This window comes from Artemia sp. Qi Xiang Cuo, chromosome 20, assembly GCF_049724085.1.
Source record: "Artemia sp. Qi Xiang Cuo chromosome 20, ASM4972408v1, whole genome shotgun sequence".
NCBI lineage: Eukaryota > Metazoa > Arthropoda > Branchiopoda > Anostraca > Artemiidae > Artemia > Artemia sp. Qi Xiang Cuo.
In genome coordinates, this window is record NC_142813.1 from 53,927,772 (window position 1) to 53,950,847 (window position 23,076).

Sequence of the window (23,076 nt, forward strand, 5' to 3'; positions counted from 1 at the left end):
GTGTGTGTGTGTTTAATTTTTTGTGTGTGTGTTAGTTTTTGGGTGTGTGTGTGTGTTTTCGTGTGTGTGTGTAAGTTGTGTTTGTGTGTGTTTTTGTGTAAGTTTTTGTGTGAATGTAAGTTTTTGTGTGCATGTAAGTTTTCGTGTGCATGTGTAAGTTTTTGTGTGTGTGTGTGTGTTAGTTTGTGTGTGTGTGTGTGTGTGTAATTTTTGGCGTGTGTGTGTAAGTTTTCGTATGTGTGTGTGTAAGTTTTCGTGTGTGTGTAAGTTTTGGCGTGTGTGTGTAAGGTTTCGTGTGTGTGTGTGTAAGTTTTGTGAGTGTGTGTGTGTGTAAGTTTGTGTGGGTGTGTGTGTGAGTTTTTTTTGTGTTCATGTGTAAGTTTTGTGTGTGTGTGTGTGTGTTTGTTTTTTTTTTTGTGTGTGTGTGTGTTGTTGTGTGTGTGTGTTTGTTAGTTTTGTGTGTGTGTGTGTGTGTGTAAGTTTTTGTGTGCATGTAAGTTTTTGTGTGAATGTAAGTTTTAGTGTGCATGTGTAAGTTTTTGTGTGTGTGTGTGTGTGTGTGTCAGTGTTTGTGTGTGTATGTTTTGGCGTGTGTGTTTAAGTTATCGTGTGTTTGTGTATAAGTTTTGTGTGTGTGTGTGTGTGCAAGTTTTTGTGAGTGTGTGTGTGAGTTTTTTTTGTGTTCTTGTGTGTAAGTTTTTGTGTGTGTGTGTGTGTGTAATTTTGTGTGTGTGTGTTAGTTTTTGAGTGTGTGTGTGAGTTTTTGTGTGTGTGTAAGTTTTTGTGTGTGTAAGTTTTTGTGTGCATGTAAGTTTTTGTGTGCATGTAAGTTTTCGTGTGCATGTGTAAGTTTTTGTGTGTGTGTGTGTGTGTGTATGTTTTTGTGTGTGTGTGTGTAAGTTTTTGAGTGTGTGTGTAAGTTTTGGCGTGTGTGTGTTAGTTTTCATGTGTGTGTGTGTGTGTGTAAGTTTTTGTGTGTGTGTGTAATTTTTTGTGAGTGTGTGTAAGTTTTTGTGTGTGTGTTAGTTTTTGTGTTCATGTAAGTTTTTGTGTGCATGTAAGTTTTTGCGTGTGGGTCTAAGTTTTTGTGTGTGTGTGTGTAAGTTTTTGTGTGTCTAAGCTTTTGTTTGTGGATGTAAGTATTTTGTGTGTGTGTGTTAGTTTGTGTGTGTGTGTGTGTGTGTGTTTTTTTTTTTGTGTGTAATTTTTTTGTGTGTGTGTGTGTGTAAGTTTGTGTGTGTTTGTGTGTGTGTGTGTAAGTTTTTGTGTGTTTAAGTTTTGTCGTGTGTAATTTTTTGTGTGGGTGGGTGTAAGTTTTGTGTGTGTGTGTGTGTGTGTGTAAGTTTTTGTGTGTGTGTGTGTGTTTTTTTTGTTTTCTTGTTTTAGTTTTTGTGTGGGTGTGTGTGTGTTTGTTAGTTTTTGTGTGTGTGTAATTTTTGGCGTGTGTGTGTGTTTTAGTGTGTGTGTGTGCGTGTAAGTTTTGTGTGTGTGTGTGTGTAAGTTTTTGTGTGCATGTAATTTTTTGTGTGCATTTAAGTTTTCGTGTGATTGTGTAAGTTTTTGTGTGTGTGTGTGTGTAAGTTTTTGGGTGTGTGTGTGTAAGTTTTGGCGTGTGTGTGTTAGTGTTCGTGTGTGTGTGTAAGTTTTGATGTGTGTGTGTAAGTTTTTGTGTGTGTGTGTAAGTTTTTGTGTGTGTGTAATTTTTTGTGTGCATGTTTGGGGACGGGGGGAGGCCCTTTGGGGCCCTGGGTGGGGGTTTGGGGATCCGGGGGCCCTTGAGGTTTGTGGGGTCTTTTGGGAGCCCGGGGGACCTTTGGGGACCGGGGGAGGGCCTTTGGGAGCCCAGTGGACCTTTGGGGGCCGGGGGGAACCTTTGGGGGTCCGGGGGACCCTTGGGGGCCGGTTGGCCCTTTGGGAGCCCGGGGGACCTTTGAGGACCAGGGGAGAGCCTTTGGGGGTCTGAGGAGGGCGTTTGGGGGATACCCTTTCGAAATTTTTACTTTTTAGTTTACTTTTTTTTTGCGGCGCATTCCTGCGGCGCATCCTGCGGTGCTTTCCTGCGGTGCCTTCCTGCAGCGCATCCCCTTCGGCGCTTTCCTGACCCGCGGCGCATCCCTGCGGCACATCCTGCAGCGCTTTCCTGCGGTGCCTTCCAGCGACGCTTCTCTGGTCCGGGGGACCTTTGGGGGCCGTGGGAGGGTCTTTGGGGCACAGGGATGGCCTTTGGGGCACAGGGAGGGCCTTTGGGGGTCCGGGGGGGCAGTTGGGGGCCTGGGGGACATTTGGGGACCGGCGGAGGGCCTTTGGGAACCCGTTGGTCCTTTGGGAGCTCGATTGGCCTTTGGGGGGCCCGGGGATGGCCTTTGGGGGTCTGGGTGGGCCTTTGGGGGCGCCGGTGGCCCTTTGGGAGCTTGGGGGGCCTTTGAGGACCATGGGCTTCCTTCGGGGTTGGGGTAGGAGGATTGGAACCCTTTGGGGTTGGGTTAGGAGGATTGGAACCCTTTGGGGTTGGGTTAGAGGACCTCACAACACTGTTCAAATGAAACTTGTGTATTATAACGACCACAGAGTTTCACCATTAAATTTTCTTCTAAAATCTCTTCAAAAATCATCTTTTAAAATGTCTCTAACTGTTTCGCCGAAATAGTTCCATAACCTGTCTAAAACAGTTTCGCCCAAATAATCCCTAAACGTAATTCAGCGTGTTCCTTTTGCTTTTGGCATCTCTGCGCTAATGCATTTCAAATTAATAAGAAACTTGATTCCCGCGCTAAAACAATTCATCGCTAAGATGTTTCTTGGAGAATTGTTTCCATGGCCTTTGGCTATTAATATCCTTTGGAGTTCGACCAAAAGAGCTGTTTCCGAGGCAAAGACATTAATGACTTGGATCTATTCCTGGAGAATCGTTTCTATGCGAAAATTTTTAAAGTCTGACAGATGATGTCATTGGTTGATTGATCTGTCAAGAAAGGGGAAATTAATTTGTTGTTTCTAAGGGGAATTATTGATTCATGATAGGTGAATTGAGGTCGACAGCACAGGTGTTTGACATTCGCTGAGAGCGTGCACTTACAACAACAACAACATCGACCTTGGAAATTTAGGTCATTGACCCCATTAACCACGTGTTCTCCCCAGGGAGGCTATGCCCATATATGGTGTGGGGTTCGGAGTTCTATGCCGATATATGGTGTGGGGTTCGGACCTTTAGGGTCATCTCTACTGGTTTATACATTAAAATTGATTATTACAATATAAGTATGATCAATGCTTAAATAACTTGCTTTTTCGCTCGTTATTCGCGAAAATTCAGTTTAATTAGCTTTTTTAAAACTTAGTTAATCAAAGAAAACCTGACAATTTACTTCAGCGTAAAGTGCTCATTTTTTCTCATCATGCAAGTTCTCATTTTTTAAACAGCTTCATCCTACTGTTGGAGTGGAGGGGTTGCTTACTTTCAAAAATCATTTTCGCCTGCTGACGCACTGTAGAACATGACGCAAAATGTCAGGTAGGAGAGACAAGATATTTATTTTTAAAGATTTCCTCAAGCCCCGAAGGGCCATATTCGAATTTCAGAGTCACAAAAGACAATGCAAGCAAAATTATGATAAAAATACGAAAACTAAAAAACTGGAAAGAATGCCAAGACAACAATATCAGAATGAAAACTCATCCGTTAGTCAAAGTAATTGAACTGCGAAATGTCAGAACAAGTTAAAAAGATAAAACTGGTAAAACTCAAAAGGAATTAAATAATATATACATCCAAAAAAAAGTTCTTAAAGGGGCGTATTAAAAAGGAGGGACAAAACAAGCGAACGAATATAAAACTTGGAACGGGTTCGGAAACAGTCTTTTGGAGAAAATGTTTTCCGTGCGAGCGTTTGCTATTGCATTTTTTCCAAAACCGAGTCACAACGTAACTCACCTGCGCTTAAGTGTTTCCATTTTTTTTTTTTTTTTTTTTTTTTTTTTTTTTTTTTTTGAAGAGAGTACGGAACCTTAGCAGTTAGCTTCTTTGAAAATTATTCGCTGTGTTCTTTCTACAAGCTAGGAATGCTTTGAAAAATTTTTAATTTTTTGTTTTATTGGTCGCATGTTGTTGTGAGTCTTATCTTTTATATATTTTTTTCGCTATTTTCGTCTCGTTATTTTCCTTTTCAAGATGCGTGCGGACAAAGGAAGTATAAATTTACTAAGAATAGGAACGGGGCGCAAAATTTATCTAGGGGCTTAAGGAGGAAAATAGACGCATTAGCTTTATGGATAATCTTTATAATGGATATCCTACATTGAATTAGGAGATATTGTGACGCCAAGTAAATTAAAGGAGGACGTAGAAATTTCTGGAGGAGGGGGGAGAGGGTTAAAGGAACAGTGCGAGGTCTTAGGGAAACATATTGGCATTATCGGGGAATTAGAGGGGCTTACTCTCATGCCCAAGTCAGACACATCGTCTGCAATGACATTGAGGATGCAAATAGGGTTGCTTATTAAAATTCTATAGCAGATTTCAGCATCCGTTAGGTCATCCGCAAATTTCCATCTGTCAGAAAATTCCTTAGGGAGACTGTTAATCATAACTGAAGAAAGGAGGGGACCTAGGTGAGTACCCTGGGGGATTCCATTGTGGACAAGGAGAGGACTAAAATAATGAATCTAATATTTGACTTCCTGTGATCTAAGAATGAGGCACCAATCAAAATTGAATTAGTCTAAGACCAAGAACCAAAAAAAAAAATAATAATACATTGTGCAAACATCGTTCTTTGCTTAGGCAGCGCTATTGCGCTGCCTATGATAAGAGTTTGGAAATTAACCGTAAAAGTACCACATATCCTGGGTTCCAGGATATGTATTGGCTTTGAAATAAAATTAAGAAATACCAACATTTTTGCTTAGCTCAGGTGCGGCCTGGATACGTGTGGTAAGGCCTATCGTATATAAGCAGCTTTTGATTGCAACTGTTGCTTTCTTGTCTCGGTAATACACGTTTGACCGCTGGTCTTTGCCAAACTTTAGGATTGCTTGATTACTGTAGCCTAAGTGTCCGTTCTTATAGTCTTAAGTTATAGCTTGTGCTTTTAAATATATGGGGACAAGATTCCCAGTACTAATTTTTGTTGAGCGCTCGGAATTTGTGCCATTACTGTTCGAGTTCATTACAAGTAATCAATAGTTTATACCGGACTTCTCGTATAAGGAACGTCTCATATAAGTAGTTGAGGCCAACCATAAATTAGGACGCAACCATAGTTATTAGTCACCCTATAGACTTACCCCTTACCTCTCTAGGGGTCATACGGTATTAAATTTACCACACAATGTTATACCCTTTTCTTCCTTGGATAAGTTATAGCTATGTTGCCTTCTCGGTCCCCAGAATATTGAAATCTCCCCCCCCCCGGCTAAATCCCTAATGTAACCTTAACTGTGTCACTGACTACCAAGACCGTACCCAGGGGGGGGGGGGTATGGGTGTTGACCCCCCCCCCTGAAATGTTTGTTTGACTCGTAAAAACGTAACGAAAATGGATATAAACGAATTTTGTATGCGTTTTTTGAGTTTTTTTGTGTGACCCCCCCCCCCCTGAAAAACAATCTTTGAGTAAAGCCCCCTCCGAAAAAAAAAATCCTGGGTAGGGCCTTGCTGACTACTTCTGTACGCAAAAAATTTTCAACACTATACCTTTTCTTTTTTTGTATAAGTTTTAGCTATGCTGCCACCCCTTTACTCCCTCATGCCAGTGCGATAGGTTCTAGTTCAGCACCTAGACAATTCAAATAATTGAAAGAGCTAGAGTGACAGACTTTTCGGATTCAAAATCAATAGATATGTTTTAGTCGGGTAGGGAAAGATTCATTTGTGTAGCAATTTGTTTGCTATGGACTATCCTAATAATACTTCCTTGTACTTAGCCTATGTATCTTGAATTTTGTCTCAATTAATGTTGGGAACTTTGGCCCCTTTTGTTTCAGAAAAATGTCCTTTTTATAAATTTAACTTAATTTATGTTGAATATCTAAACCCCCAGGAAAAGTTTTTATTACGATGTCTGAAGAATCCACTAATTAGCGAGTGGTTGAAAAAGCCAGTTGAGCGATGACTCATACAGCTTAAATTTAGAGTTTGAAAAGCTTCAAAGGATGCTGGGAGTCTGATTTGATTCGGCCATTCATCGCCTTTGGTCAGAGGTGCGCGCGCAAGCGCGCGTCTGAAAGTGTATTGATTAATTGTAAGATTTTTACCTTTAGTTCCGTTTTTGAGGTTGTTATATGTGAACCCTTTTGGAAGAATACAAGTAAGGTATTTTATAGAAACTGTGTACTATTTTCCGTAACCCAGGCAGGGTAGGAATAGAGCTACGAGGTACCGTCGTTATTATATTGCCAGGGACGGTTTTTGACTCCAAGATTTTATATCCGTAAACCAAAGCGGAGACAATCGGCTTTAGAAAGTGGTCGTTTTACCACTCGACCGCGTTATCGTACCCTGGGACAGGGTATACTGTAAATAGGGTAGTACCAAACCCGATATTTGCGGAACCGGTGTGGTAGACACGGGCATAGCATTATAATTTGGGACCGGGCTTTCCCCTCCAATAAGTGGTGACACCCGTATATTACCACGCCAGTGGTGTTGTGACCTACCGGTATAACACTGGTAACTAAACACCACGAACATTGGTGCCAGCGGTAGCTAGCACTACGAACAATTAATGTTCCTTTTTTTTCTCTTCACTCCCGCTTCGGTATGCCCCTGTTTAGGATTATTCATTGTGCATTTGCGTCTATCAGTTGTCGCTTTTTATTTGCCTTTTTTCGTTTTTTTTCTATTTTTCTGTGCTTTACACCCTCTTTACATGGTCTGTTCAAATGGGAAGATTTCGAGACCTCCGTCTTTCTAAGTCTTTGTCTAATGTCCCTTATTTTTCGAAGCATATTTATTATTTTTCTCTTTCCTTTTTTCTTGTTTTTATTTTCCGTTTTAAGTTTTTTTCTGTTTTTCTGTATTTTTCTTCCCTGCCTAAGATAATTCATTGTGCATATGTATCTATCAGTTGTCTTTTATTTTATGTTTCTGCATTTTACTCCCTCTTCGCGCAGTGTGCGTAGGGGGGGGGGGGGGGCAGACCGCCGCCTTAGTAAGTCTTTGTCTATTGTCACTTATTTGGCCAAGCATAGTTATGACTTTTCTTTTACCCTTTTTTTCCTTTTTCTTTTCGTTTAATGCTTTTTTTTTGCTGATTTCTGTATTTTTGTTTCCCTGCCAAAGATATTCCATTGTGCATATGTATCTATCAGTTGTTTTTATTTTCCTTTTTTCGTTTCTTTTTCATGTTTCTTTATTTTACTCCCTCTTCGCGCGGTGTGCGTCAGGGGGAGATACCCAGACCCCAGCTTTGCTAAGTCTTTGTCTATTGTCACTTATTTGGCCAAGCATAGTTATGCCTTTTCTTTTCGGTTAAAGTTTTTTTTTCTGTTTTTCTGTATTTTTTCCCTGTCTAGGATAATTAATTGTCATGTGTTTCAATCAGTTGTCTTTTTTTCTTTCCCTTTTTTTTATTTTTCTATATTTTACTCCCTTTTCACACGGTGTGACCAAGGGGGGAAATGTCCAGACCCCCGCCTTCCCCTTTTTCTTTTTTCTGTTCAACGCTCCCTAGTTTTAAAGAAGACTCCCTTCATGGGGCACCGTCCTGGTGCCCCATTGCTCCCTATTGTCGATAGAAAAAAAAATAACAAACACTTAAATGGAATAATTATATTACCTCCACAACTTAAATATAATCTTATTGTTTTCAAATTATCACATAACTATGACACCATAACAGTTGCCAAGAGGCAAAAACACAAATGAACTATCTTCTACATTGGAACTCTTTATCATAGAAGCGTCAAAAACAAAATAACTTGAAAAGTAAATAAAAGTGAAATATAAACAAATTAAGCGAAAACTACTCGAAACAAATTAGGATACGAGATGCTGGATTTTAGGAAGAATAGTTTCACACAAGAAATATTGTTGCATATGACATTTGTACAAGTAAATTTTGAATTTATAGAAAAACATAAACTAAGCGTTGAGCATGAAAAAAGTCGCTTTTAAGTTATATTGACGCATGTTCAATGAGTGGCAGAACCCAATTTTTCGCGAGGTATAAATAAAATTAGCGACGTGAATTAAGATTTCAAATAAATTTTATATAATAATTGACCATGTCTGTAAAATCCAGCTATGTCACAATGGTATAATGTCAAACCTCGGAGACCTGAAGATATTCTCTGCCAAGAAAGTTTTTGTTTATCTCATTGTGAAGTAATTTGTCACGGGACGGACCCAACTGGATCGAAGTTCAGGCCTCAAAGGTTCATTGCCTCTATACCTCAGGTGGCTGAGCTTGCAGAATCACAGCACTAGCCTCGTCTAAGTCAGACCTTGAGATTTACTACACCAGATTCGACCTGCGTCCCAAAATACATAGGATTGCATGTCTAGTGTGGCATCCATTCGTCTATGGTTACTTTTCAGTATATGATAGGTTCTATTAATGTCTTGATGAATTTTGTACTTAGCGTTGGTAAATCTGGCTAAGAGACATACCATACTTGTCACATTGAATGGCCGGTAGTTTTTATTGTAGGGATAAAAATATATCATAAATAGTGATACATTCATAATCACAAATCTAGTCATAAAAATAGTTTATGCTTGAAACCGTTGGAAAGGGCAATCGGAAATACGGGAGACAAAAATTGGTCGTCGTAATCTTCCCTCTTCCTACTGCATAGTAATTTACTCCCCTGTTATCTGCCTCACTACTTGCTCAATAAAGTTAATTTGTAAAATGTCAAATTTTGTAATTAAAAAACGTCAAACTTCGACTCTTAAATAAAAAACGTCCAAAATTTACTTTATTAGACGTCAAATTTGGTAAATATGGTTGTAACATTTTCATGTGTGAAACCGTTCTACCTTTAAAACTTTCTCCGAGGATAATATCGAATTTAAATGACGAAAAGAATAACTAATTTCTAATAATAATCTAATTTCTTGTTCTAACAATTGCAACGCCCAAAACTATCTTTTCGTACGGTTATTAACTCTTGAAAAGGACAAAAATGACTTTGATCACTGGTAATATTAACTGAAAACTAAATGAAATAAAGAGACATATTAACAGGAAATAAACGTCTTGTTTTTATGTTTGGTGAAATGTTTCGAAAAAAAAACTAAATAAGATCAACCTGAGCATCTTCCCAACATAATAAATCTTTAAGCAGTAAATTTGAATATTATTTGCCTTTTTTCAGGGATTATTAGCAACAAATTTACAACTTTCAATCATAAGAAGTAAAACGAGAGAACGAAATTGTAAGTAAATAGTCAAATAAAGTTTTCAAAAATCTGAAAACCAAAAATTACCTTTTTTATACAACAAAACTAAATAAACTTTCTAAAACAACCTTTGCTTGGCAAAACAAACTTTTTACAATAATTATAAGCTTAACCTCAGTTAAAAAGAAAGGTCGTTCCACATTTTCAAAGATTATAACTGATTACTTGCTATTAGTCAATATGTGCTTCCACGATTCAAAATAAAAATTTGAATTTGAGCAGCTGTGGTCACTAGATGAAAAGAAAATTCACTGATTTTTGAACTGAAATAAATCAAAAAGAGGAGAGGGTTTGTCAGACTTAAGTAACTAACAGTAGCTTCATTTGGAGGGGGGGGCAGTTGCACCCCCAATAATTTGGAGAATAAAATTATTATATAGCCCATGCCCCTTGACTCCCCGGATGTGGACCCCTCTCCCCCCCCCTCAATAAAAATGCTGGAGCTACACCCCTGGTAACCAACACAGCAGGGTTCATCTTAGAACAGGAGGGGGGAAATACAAACGGGCCCATGTCTCAAAGTAGCTTTCCATGAAGTATGCTTTTTGTTGTTTTGACAGATGTGCTGCTAATTACCTTGTTAAGGTGAGCAAATTAGCCGTATTACAATGATACAATTAGCTATACGTCTTACTAAATAAAATCAGGTCTAAATCAACGTGAAGGAACAGACTTCGAATATTGGGAGGAGGTGTTCCTGTTAAACGGACGGAGATGAGTTTCGCCGAATTTTCTGCTCAATTTGTAAAGGAATTTTCTTTTTTTTGGAGAAACTTTCTATTATAGAAACTCATTTTTTATTAATAGAAACTTTCTGCTGTCAATTTTTTATCCTATATCTGGAAATATTTTAGAAAGGTCTTGAATTAAACTGGGTCATAAAAAAAATATAGAGTACTTCCTGGCATTTTTTTTCCTTTTCTACAATATTTCCTTTTTTAAGGAAATATCCTTATGGTAGCATTAAGTTCAGCGTCAATTGAGTACTTTGACACCAAAGAGAAAAATGTAGTAAAAGTAGACTTGTTCAGATTGACTTCAAGGCTTAATACAACACGAGGGACAGTGTTTTTTTTTATTATTTGAACAGAAAAGGCTAGGCTGTTAAAAATATGCTATATTCCGGAGTCACAACTTTTCGGCAATTTTTATTTCATTTAAAAGGTTTTAGAATTTTTGTTTTAGCTTTTGTTCAGAGCTGTTCCTCCTTTGTTCAAGCCCTATACTTTTATATACTTTTAATAACATTACTACAGTTGTAAGATTGTCCATTAATGAATAGCATATCTACGATAGAAAAGCAATAAAAATACAATAAAAGTAGAATGAAATTATTTTAATAGAATTGGAATAGAATAGAACTGGAACAGTATCTACAATAGAAAAGCAATTAGAAAAAAATTAAAGTAGAATGAAATTATTTTAATAGAACTGGAAATGGTCATGTTAAAGAATATACGGATACGACAGAGAAGCAGAAAGAATACTGGTATATTATTTGGTTAGGAATTGTGACGTAAACTAATGGGAGTGGGAAGTTTCCTGTTCTCTTTGGGGTAAACCTCCAAAGTTCTGCCAGTACCTCTATTTACCAATCAGGCGCGTCAATTGGCCAGGAGGGGGGGGGTATTGCCTCCACTAGATTTTGAATAATACCTTCATTCTAGTATTTTTATTAAGAAATAGTGTTTTTAGTATGCTACTGAAAAAATCGAAAAAAAACTAAAATCTCCCCAAGGTTTTGAAAAACAAATTTTACCCCCTGCCCCCACCATTTTCGTGAATTGACACCATTGTCACCAAGTTCTTTAGATTCAACGAAAAGATGCCGCGTTCCATAAAACATTATGTGTTTTTAGTGTTAGGTTAAATTTAGCCTACTTTATTAGCTTTAGTGATGTATATTATTTTTTGGTGACTTTTAGTTTTTTTACACCATTCACTAACGTGGAAGATACGGCCTTTAGACCAGGAGAACATGTTTGCTGAAAGAGGAGGACATTCAACCCTTTCTCCAAATCTCTAGGTTGTTAAAATTCTGCTTATAATTTCATGTACTTCACCTTTTTTTTGCCAACCCTCCCCCCCCCCCTCCCCCGTGTAAGTTCATGGTTATGTACCTTTAAGCAAGAAATGATACTTTTATTGGCTACTACTTGAAGACTTCTACGAATTGCCAACTTAAATTGCCAACTACGAATTGCCAGCTTCTACGAATTGATACGAATACAGAATTCGGTTGCGAATACGGAATTCGGTTGAAGCTACGAATACAGAATTTGGTTATATCAGTACAATAAACGGTTTATTTTAATATTGAAGGAGCTGACGAGTTTCTAATACATAGTTTAAAATATCAATTTTATTCGAGTTTCGACAAAAAATCGAGTTTAAAAAAATATATATAGTTTTAAAAATCTATTACATTTAAAATATGAATTCAGTCTTAATCTTGCCAGTAGAAGTTTGAAATAAGTGCATTAATTTAAGAAAAGTCAGAATAAGTTTATAATAGAGCGAGCGACAGCAGGAATTTATTTGGTGACGGGAGGGGGGAAGGGGTTCCAAATTATTCAGAACTCTAAAAATACATTAACTCTAGAAAAAATGAAGGGGCATTCGTAAATATGGACGTAAAGAAGGAGAGGTACGGGCGAACTAGTTAGATAAAATTGGCATTCTTCACCCCCTTTTAGAAGAGAAAAGCCATCACTGAATTTTCAATTGGAAGTTGGAACCTCATTTGCGAATAAAAATTCGCAATAAATGAATGATTAACTTTTTTTTTAAGGAAGACGTCATTATGACAATAATATTGACATTAGTAAATAGTTAATTTAGGGATATTAATACACAAATATATAATTTTATATACAAATTATATACAACTTCAGTGATAGTCACAGATAATTCAACTACCTTGAAATTTTGCTCAATAGTTCTGATCAGCAAATAAGTATTAATTACTAAATTGGCTGAAAAATCTAGTAAAGTGAATTCAGTAAATTAAAGGCAATGAGTCAGGTACACATATAATATTCATTTGAGAGGATTCTTTCAGTAGGCTATATTGAATATGATAAGGTTTGACCCCAGGAAGAGTCACTTTTATGGTAAGGATGTCAAAATAAATGTCAACATTCTTTTAGCTAAAAAGTCATTTTTTTATATAATTTGTAAATGTCCGTAACGCTTATTAGCCAATGGCTTATCTGCAAACTACAACGTAATGCTATTTATCATATCAGTTTCTCATGGGACGGTTAATCTTTGGATGTTAATGCGAGGGCATGTGTATTTTTCGATATTTTCACCTTGAAACCTAAAAGTTATATTGGATTATAGCGATTGGATATAATCGGTATTCAGGGCTGTATCCAGTATTTTTTTCGGGGGGGGGGGGGGTCACAAAAAAATACTTTAAGAAACCAATAAAAATATTTGTATTCATTTTTGTTACGTGTTAACGAGTCGAACAAAAATTTCGGGGGGGGGGGTAAACAGCCAAGTTTGGGGAGAAGGGGTGAAATATATTTCTCCGATCCTTACGAAGAGTATACGCCACAATCTTTTTTCGTGTCGTTATATAGGCTCTTTGGTAATTTCAGTAAATAAAGGCAACGGTTCAGGTACGCATAAATTATTCATTGAAAGAATTTCCTCGTGTATTCAATACGTAATTTGATCATGTCAATCGAGTTTAATTATATTAACCTACCAATTTAGATTAACTATATTATTTTAGTCTTTTAAATTCGTTTTTATATTTTAATAATAATACTGACTAAATCAATTTTAACAAGTACTAAATCAGTACATTAATTCAATCGATATTAATCGGTTAATTAATTAATCTTAATTAAGAATATTTTACACGATACAGTTTGATCTTCGGAAAAGTGACTTTTTTCAGGAAACACAAATGTCAAAATAATCCTCAAAATTCTTTTAGCAAAAAAAACGATAATCAAAAGGCCGTATATTGATATTAAATACATTTCAATAAACATATGAATGCATTGTCTGACAGTCAAATAGCTAGCAATCCCCCCCCCCTAAAAAAAGATGAACAATACAAAGAATAGAGGTGCGACACATCAATATTCATTCCCCAATCCTATTTAACAGACTTAGTGTTTTACAAGTATAATTCCGAAATTAAAATATTTTCCCAAGATTTTAAATTTACTATCTCCTGAATAAAAGACAGAAACAAAAAATGTGCGACTCGAAAGCTTTTCGTTCTTTCTAATGGCTAAACATTTTACATTGGAGTACAGGAGAACTAATACCGATTTAAAAGGGCGGAGCTTTCAGGCTTCCCTTTTGACATGCGCTTAACGAACAATACGACTGGCTTAGGGAAATATGTCACAAACCAATGTAATTTAAGCACAATACTTAGCACGGAAGTATAGGAGAATCATCTCTCTTTTTCTCTTTGTCTAGACACGCTAAAGGCACTTCTATTGCGAAAAATATTTTTGCTATATTTTTCAGCAAGAAAAAGAAATTCGCAATACTTGCTGGATTTATTTTTATCAAAAAGATATTGTACGAGCTGATAACATTGTAAGACTAAAAAACGTTGATGGTGTGAACAGAAATTCGAATCTATTCAATAGGATATAATTCAAATTTTCGAAAAAAAAAAAATCGAAATATAATACAAAAGTGTCCGATAAAATGCAAAATTTATTACAAATTCATCAAAAACATCTTACGTAGATTTTATTCAAAAGATAAAGCCTCTGGGTTATAGATTACCCCCCCCCCCTACTAATCTTATACTGATAGAATTTGCACAATTCGTATCCGAAGAGTATTAATCAATGGGGCCTACAGACATTTCAAAATTACAGTCAGTATGGGGATGAGTTGATATTTTTATAATCTGTTGGAAATTCGAATCCTGTATTTCCAGACTTTGACATAAACGCCTTAATGATTGCATCCATATTTCAGCTCCAAAGAACATTTTTTTCCCTGGAACAATTTTTGATATTTCCCCGGAACAATTCTTGATCTTTATTAAGCAAGGAAAATTCAAATAATTTCAGAGAACAAATCTCTATCTAACATTGAATACCAATAATTTTTTATCTTCTTGCTCTCAAAAGAAAACTTCTTCGTCTACAATTTAAGAGATCTTTCAAATAAATAAATTCTCTTCCTTTAGAAGTTGACGAGTTTTTCTTCAAAAGTTTGGATAATCCTTATTAAGTCGGGAGCTTAAGAAAACGAAAAATCCTTAGATTGAGGAAAAGTATCTCAGTTAGTTAATCCTAAACAAAGTTCCATAAAGCTTTGCACAAATTGCAATTTATTATTGGAGTTGACGGTGAACATCAAGAAGAAGTAGACTAAGCTTAAAATATTTTTAAATTTAAGGTAATTTTTAAATTTTCAATCTAGTTTTTAAAATTTTATTTAATTCAAGCCTTTGGAATTTTAAATTTAAATGAAATAATCCCATGAACAAAATAAGACTACAGAATGATTTTTAAACAACGGCATAGGAATTAAAGAAGTAGCTAATCAGTAGAGTTTATCAGAAGGACACTATTGGCGTATTTCTAATCTCACAAAGGTACCTTTCAAAGCCTGTCTGGGTCAATATTTTTTTTTATCAAATTTCACCAACTTACAAATACGTAATTTAGCTGGGTGGCCAGTGCTTTGTCAAAAACTAATCACAATGAAAAAACCGTTACATGACTGGAACACTAATAGTTAGTTAGTCGCTAAGCGAATGAATTAAATAAAAATTCTGACTTTACTTAGTACTACATCCAGGCCATATTCAGGGACTAAGGAAGAGATTCAAAGCAACGTAAATTAGCAACTTTACAACGGTGTTTCATAAACAAACTTGGCTACAACCTCTCAAAATACGTTCGAACCAGGGGCGCCAATTTGGAAATGGAGGAGCAAAAAAATTTTCTGCCCCCACTAGATTTTTCAAAATAGCCTTTTTTGTTGTTTTCATTGTAAAAAACGGAAGCAATCAAATACCCCCCTCCCCCTTTAAAATTTTGAAAATACAACCAACACACCTTGTGAATAGGCGCCTCTGATTCGAACATGACACGAGTGTGCAAGGCCGTATCCAAGGGAGGGGGGTTTAACCCCCCTCCCCCCTCGAAATGTTTGTCCGACTCGTAAAAACGTAACGAAAATATATATAAACAAATTTGGTACAATCCCATTTTATGGGCCTCTCGGCTTAATCACTGTAGACTAGGCAATGATAAAACCCGTTTTTCACGTCTTAACTGTTATAGAACAGGCAATGATAACAAGGTTTTAATTGCGTATATGATATTAAACTGTGGTTTTTTGGAGTTTAGATGGAGGGAAAAGGTACCTAGGTTAAGTTAGGTTAGGTTACGTATTTATGCATAATATATGCAATGCTTTACCCCCACACCCCTAACGTGCAAATATATAGCCCAGATTTGTTTCTAAGCTATTATATATTCATCCTATTTTATTTTATTTCATTAGCATCAACCAAACATGACTTATAAAGGCCCATAAAATGGGATAGTACCACACATTCTTTATGCTTTTTTTTTAAATTTTTTTGTAACCCCCTCCCAACAAAATCCTTTTTTACCCCCTCCCCCTGAAAAGAATCTTGGATACGACCCTACGAGTATGCAAAAAAAAAAAAAAAATCAAGGATTTCCACAATTTGCAGATAAATTTTTCTGTTTGGTAACTAACGACCTTCTTTAGTAAATATTCAGTTATTTTTGGCCTGCCAAGCAAAACTTAGGAATGGGTAAAGGAACGCTTAATAAACATACACTTTAAAGCAAGGTTTCCCAACCAGGCGTGCACGCACCCGCAGGGGCGAATCTCCAGCAATTTTATTTGGGGGAGGGGCAAGAGGGGTCCATATCTGGATAGTCAAAGGGCATGGGATGTGTAATATTTTTTTCTCCGCATTATTGGGAGGGGCCACTGCCCCCCTAGCCACCCCCAAACGACGCCCCTGCGCACCCGTATAATGACAAAAAAAGATTTTGATTTGATTTCGGAAAGATTTTACAAAAGGTTTTCGTCACAGTTGAATAATATGGTACATTAATAAAATAGTATATCAGGAGATCTTATAGCCCATTCAAAAGGTTTGTAAGATCGTGAGTGGGTCTAGAAAAGGTGGGGAATCCTTGCTGAAAAGATAATTAAAATTGTCAAACTTAAATTTACACAATATCGAGCCGAATGTCTAATTGTTTTGTGGCCGGATTGTAGACTCCAGCGTTATAATACACATCTGATGATGAATCTTCGCCCTTTGATGGGATACGAGAACGGTATTCTGATGCTGATATCACTTCTACCTTTCTGTTGATTGTCGTGAGAGAATTTTCGTCAGTATGATTAGATTCAAAAAGACCACCCTAAAAATAAGAAAGTTTTTATTAAATATCTATATAATTTTTATACATTTATATTTACTTTTAAATCTCTAAATAATTAATATTATAATAGAAAGTGTAATTAAATATCAAAATTAAACATATTTTTTAATATTATAAAACGAATTTAGAAACACGTTATCAAATATAAGAAATATTTACATAATCAGATATATTATAAACTAATCCAATTCTCTTTAGAATAAGTGATTATTGAGATGCAAAATAAAGTGAAAAATTAAATTCAGATCCTCCGGATTTTAAGTCTGAATGCTTCATAACTGCAAACTGAAAGTACATAACTGCGAAAACTACATAACTGTAGATGAGGTATTTTTCATTAATGATTTTTTTCTTAAAAAAAAAACAGCCCCCCCCCCCCAGGATACGGCCTTGTCCTTGGTATTTGAAGTATCTACTTCCTGTGGAACATGTGAATATAACAAACCTGCAGATATAACTTCCCCCGAAAGGATAAGATACTTATATAATTGGATATATTAGTCTTGGATCTCTCCATTCAACAAGTATATCAACAGGTATAATATCAACAAGTATACAATATTACTTAGACTTTTCTTTAAACCTAGGCTTTAAACTTACTTGAAAAATAGTAAAACTGTGCTTTTTCAACCAATTTTCAGAGCATTTTCAATCTAAAAAAAAGCCTGTACACCAAATTTGAAGATTTTAATTCAGTAGATATAAGAAACTGGATTTTAGCTATAAAACAATAGGGAAATTGTCATCTTTTCTTCATTTTAAATAAAAAGAACAAGTTTTTTCAACTGAAAGTAAGGAGCAGCCTTATAACTTAAAATGAACAGAAGTTATTCCGTATATGAGGGGGACTGCCGCTTCCTCAGCACTCCCTCTATTTAAATATATATTTAAAAATATAGACTTGAAGTCTTAAAGTTCTTTTAAACTACTTCTCTATCAAATTCAACGGCCCTTGTGTTTGACAGTCTTTCTTAAAGAATTGTGAGGAAAAGTCAAACACCCCTCCCCCCCCCCCCGTGTAAAAGCCAAAACTCAAACAAATGCAGGTGAAAAACGACGTCTCATCAATCTGACTTTGAACACTGAATTGTCCCGAATGGTCGACCATTGCTTGGATGGCTCCGGAAGTCCATATTTTTCCAGTCGAGAATTCCGGTATCGCTTGTATATATACAGTAGAAATTTTGCATACTTATAGCAGCACTTTCGGATTTTTTCACAGTCTCTCACTGTCAGCACATGGAATGCACCGGCAAGGTAGATTACATGTGGCTGGCAAACTGAACGATAAGTTGAGGCTAGAGATTTCCTGGAGTAGCGTCCGCGATTCAGTACTACAGACCCGTAAGCAAGTTTAATGGCGGTAGTTGTTTGCTTGACGATGGATTGCCTGGTTTTTACGATCGTTTCTGTAATCATGATACCCAGATATCGTAGCTCAGACACTGCAGGGATTGCATGATTGCCGAGGGTCACATATTCACTTTTAGGTACGTTGAAGGTTAAAAACTCGCCCTTCTCTATATTGATAGAGAGCCCGATAGAAAGAAAGTCACTGTGGAGTCGACTCAGGTTATCTTGTAAGTCAGCTTTCGATCTACTGAGCAGAAGGACGTCGTCAGCGTATGCAAGGTAAGACAGGTCGGTACCGTGAAGTAGAAGGGAGAACGAGATGCAGTCCAGAATCTTGGAAATCGCATGTTTGAAAATGAGAGGACTAAGAACGCTATATATATATATATATATATATATATATATATATATATATATATATATATATATATATATATATATATATATATATATATATATATATATATATATATATATATATATATATATATATATATATATATATATATATATATATATATATATATATATATATATCAGACAACGAGCCAACAACTCAAAACTAACACTGAGATGTATCAGACAACGCGTCCGGGTAATTTTCATGACCTTGGGAGAGTCGGACAGACTCGAGAATAGCTAAGAGTTAAATATGGAACACCAATTTAACAGGGTTGCCACCCCTAGTGCTTTATCGCTATTTATAGTAATTGTTTATATCACCTAAAACAAAAAAAATCCATAAATCAGCAGATAAATCACTAGATTATCGAAGAAAATCACTAAATAAACCAAAAAATCACTAAAATCTAGTGATTTTTTCACCGGGTGGCAACCCTGCCACTTAATCATTGAAACATCCGCTTGCATCAAGTCCGCTTACATATTCAACATAACACCAGTGATTTACCTCTAATATAGTTCCTGGTTCTGGTCTCACAGTTTTGTCAATATCTTCGGGGAAATAGAGCCAGCGCACTTTGACAAAAGCAGGGACTCGACTACCCTTTTGGGTAGACCACATGGAATTTATTCTGCCAATGTAAGGTCTTGCATCTTCCTCAGTAGCACAGGCGGTAGAATAAAACAATGCGCATTCTCCGGTCTGAAATAGGGAGCATTTAATCAACTAATTGAATTTAAGATAGGATAACTTCAGCCGAGGGCGATATGTCCCGTGAAACCACATTGGAAAGGAGATAAAATTACATACATTATGCCTTTTAAAACAAAGGTATGATACATAAATTTTAGCAGACAAGGGGCTATTGAAAAAGTCCCCTGCATTTCTCTCCTTTTAATTTCTTAGATCAAACTGTCTTTCTATTTATAATTGAAACGGAAATATATTAATTACGGATAAATTTTTTTAATAAGACTATGAAAATACAGGGGGATCAGCGACTCCACCGCCGGTCCCTGGCATGGCAGGCTTTTACATATTTATTTGCATTGTCACTTAACGTCTAACCGATGCTGTTGTCCCAGTGAAGCAGAAGATGAAGCGGATGATTTATATCATCCTCCGCTTCTTGAATTTTCATGTACCCCTCGGTAGGGTTGTTTGTGTCTCGCAATATTTCTTCCAAGAGACCCATTGTGTTACAAAAGATCCCATAATTTAAAGGATTGTGCAAGACGTTCTTTGACAGCTTCTTCGGGGTCTAAAAAGTACATTTGGCCATATGAAGGTGGTTCAAAATCACCTTCACGGATTTGAGATGGATGGAACGCTAAATTGATTTTGTGATAAATTTGAGCAACTACTTTGAAGCTGAAAACATTCCGACTATTGGCGGTTTGATCGTCGCTTACGTTGAATGAAGCTAACGCAAAACAAGAGTTCAAGTTTCGGATTTGTTGTGGAGATCTTTAGAGAGCAACTGATGTCCTATATAAGGCCAAACCAATTCATTTGGAAATTGTGAAGGTGACAAAGCAATTCGGACAAACAAGCAAAAAGCTCCAAATGAATCTCCTTTTTTGACTACTATTTCCTCAGGACTTGTAATTAACATTTGCGTGGTTTATGGCATCTTTATAGGTTTGTGCTGGGATTTGATCCACAGTTTGTTAGCGTCGAAGATTGCGATGACGTTGTTCTTCCAAAGTAATATTTTTTTCTTCTTCTTTTTCCTTTTTGATTCCCACTTTCGCTTTTCTTCTAACAGCACAATTCTTCGTTCGTAACTTTCATTTTTGACACGCTCTGATTCTCTCTGTTACTTGTGTTTCTCGCTGCCGCTTACCTCAGTTCGTTTTTGACTCGTTGTAACTTTCGTTTTCGCAATTATTCTAACTCCATATTTCTTTGATCTTCATTTTCGTTTATCATTACTTCAGACGTTTTTTCAATGCCCTTTATCTTAGCTGCTCGGATTGGTCTTGTCACATTTGATGGTGAAGATTTGTTCATTTTCACTCGTCAATCTAAATTCCTTAGGTCGTTTACTCGATCTTGTCTCATTTGACGGCTCAGTTTGTTCATTTTGAGCAATTGTTAATTTACATTTTTGTCCTCTAGGTAATATAAAACTGCTTAAAACACCTTCTTTGATTTTCACTTTCATTTTGGATTCGTTCTGATTCTCATGTCGCATGTCTTGCAACCGTATATTTTTTTATTCTTTACTTCCGTTTTTTGACTCGTTTTAATTTTCACTGCCGCTCATCTTTTAACTACATATTTCTTTATTCTTCACCTTTATTTTCGACTCGATCTAATTACCGGTTTTGCAAGTATTCTATTCGCATATTTCTTTGCTCTTTATTTTCGTTTATCATTTCTTCAGATATTTTTCAATGCCCTGTACCTTAGCTGCTTGGTCATGTCACATTTGATGGTATAGGTTGTTCATTTTCACCCGCTGTGAATTTACATTTTTAAGGTTGACCTTTTGATCTTGTCTCATTTGATGGTCCAGTTTTTTTAATTCTGACCAATTGTTAATTTAAGTTTTGTTTTTTCCTCTAGGTATAATGAAAACACCTTTTGTAAATAGACTCATTACACTTGGTATTTTATGCTCAGCTATGTTTCTTGTGTAATTGTGCACACTGACTGATTCAAAGGAACCCCGGCCCCCACCCCAAGATTATTTCTAGCGCCCTCTTTTCCTGTTTTTTTTCACTTTTCTTTTTTAGAATAAATTTTTCAATTTGGTCAATTATTGGCACCTTTATCACATTGCCCCCCCCCCTCCTCAAGATTTTGCTCATTGGCATCCTTCACATTGGGCCTCCCCCAATTTTGCGCTCCTGATTGGGCATGCGTCATAGATACTAAAAACGACTGAGACAGAAATAACATATTTACGCTCTTGAAGTGTGCTCATAGATATGACATTACTCATGTGATTTTTTTTTCACCCCAAAATTAAGGCTCTACCTATGTTGGTATTTAATAATTATTAATTTGTTAGTGGTATATTATATAGAAAATAACCTAAACCTTAAGAAAAAATTAAAATATTTTGGGTTTAGGGAGTGTTGAAGGATTGAGAACCTCTACCTTACGTACTTACCCACCAATGAGCGTTAAAATTGGGTACTTCCCAAATAAACTGTATTTCTTTTAACCACGTGGATTCAGGTTTTTCCTTATTTTTTATGCATAAACCTTAATTATATTTTTCATAATTATATATTTTTATAATCTTAAATTGTTACATAAATATTTTTGATAAACGAAGTGAATTTTTGTAAAGAGGACCCGTAATTTAATAAAGAAAACTATATTTAAGTTTTACTATACATTTAACAGGCAGAATATTTTTATGGTTATATGGTATGGTATTTATGATATGTATGGTATGTGTGGCATTTTATGGTATGTATTTTATATTTATGTATGGCTCTTAAGCAAATAAGGTCCACAGAGCTAGGTCGCTGGAATTTTCAGACTTTCAGAAACTTGTATTTGAGTTAAAATCTGAAATTTTGTTCGAAAAATGATTTTTACTCAATAAAATATGGGTAATTATAAGTAAAAAACTTGGGCGGTGGGGGGGGGGGGCTGTGAAATTAAAAATCTAGATCATTTCATTTACCTCGTCCAAAAATACGTTTAGTTAAAATCTGCGGCCCTAAAAGGCAGGGGCAGATCCAGAGCAAAGTCTGGGGGGAAGCCCAATGTAACAAGGGCACCGATGAGCAGAATCTTGTAGGGGCCCAAATTTACAAAGGTGCCAATAATTCACCAAATTGACAAATTTATTCTAATAACAAGAGTGAAAAAAAAGAACAGGGAAAGAGGGCGCCAGAAAAGTCTTAGGGGTGGGAGCGGGGTCCCCCGCCCCACTAAATCCGCCACTGCTAAAAGGTAATAAAAGTGTCCGATTATCTCTCCCACGTCTCGTAATAATTTGAAAAAAGGGGCTTAATCAGGATTGGTAGAGATTATGAGGATTGGTAAAAAGATTTACTTTCGGAACTTAAAGCCTTTGCCAACGGCATTATAAAAATGTTATTTCAGCATTACGGAAATGATTCAAGGAAAACAGTATAACGGAAATCAGTTCCAAGAAAACACTGAATTTTTCAGAAATTGGCCTGGAATAATTGACCCTAACACCCGTGAAGTTATTAACACTACAATCCTGAATCTTTCATTTTAACGCCACTGAAAGCTACTGCTATCTATGAAGAAGATGCCCACTTTTGCTGCTGCCATCTGTTCATATTTTAAACGACAATGCACATGAGAAAATGTGACCAGTAGGGAAATATATTCATAAATGGCTAAATGATTATAAACTTTTAATACAGCCTGATATCCATCTAGGGTTTTCTCCCCAGAGTTGTGTGGAATTTCCTTTTAAAAGAATCAACGTAAACAATTTCTGAGACTGTCTCTCAGTGAAAAGTATGGTATTGTTCTTTTTT

At 36.3% G+C, this 23,076-nt stretch overlaps 1 protein-coding gene across 3 annotated transcripts in view; it reads right to left on the minus strand.

The window, feature by feature from the left end:
* Nucleotides 1-12,562: 12,562 nt before the first annotated feature.
* Nucleotides 12,563-23,076, minus strand: part of LOC148940362 (uncharacterized) — a 210,374-nt gene continuing 199,860 nt past the window's right edge. For all 3 annotated transcript variants that reach the window (XM_089106167.1, XM_089106166.1, XM_089106165.1), the window contains 2 exons: nucleotides 19,103-19,297; nucleotides 12,563-16,818 (listed from right to left, as the gene is read on the minus strand). In XM_089106167.1, the coding sequence (XP_088962293.1) occupies nucleotides 16,621-16,818; nucleotides 19,103-19,297 (393 nt within the window). In that variant the 3' untranslated portion in view covers nucleotides 12,563-16,620. The remainder of the gene's footprint in view (nucleotides 16,819-19,102; nucleotides 19,298-23,076) is intronic.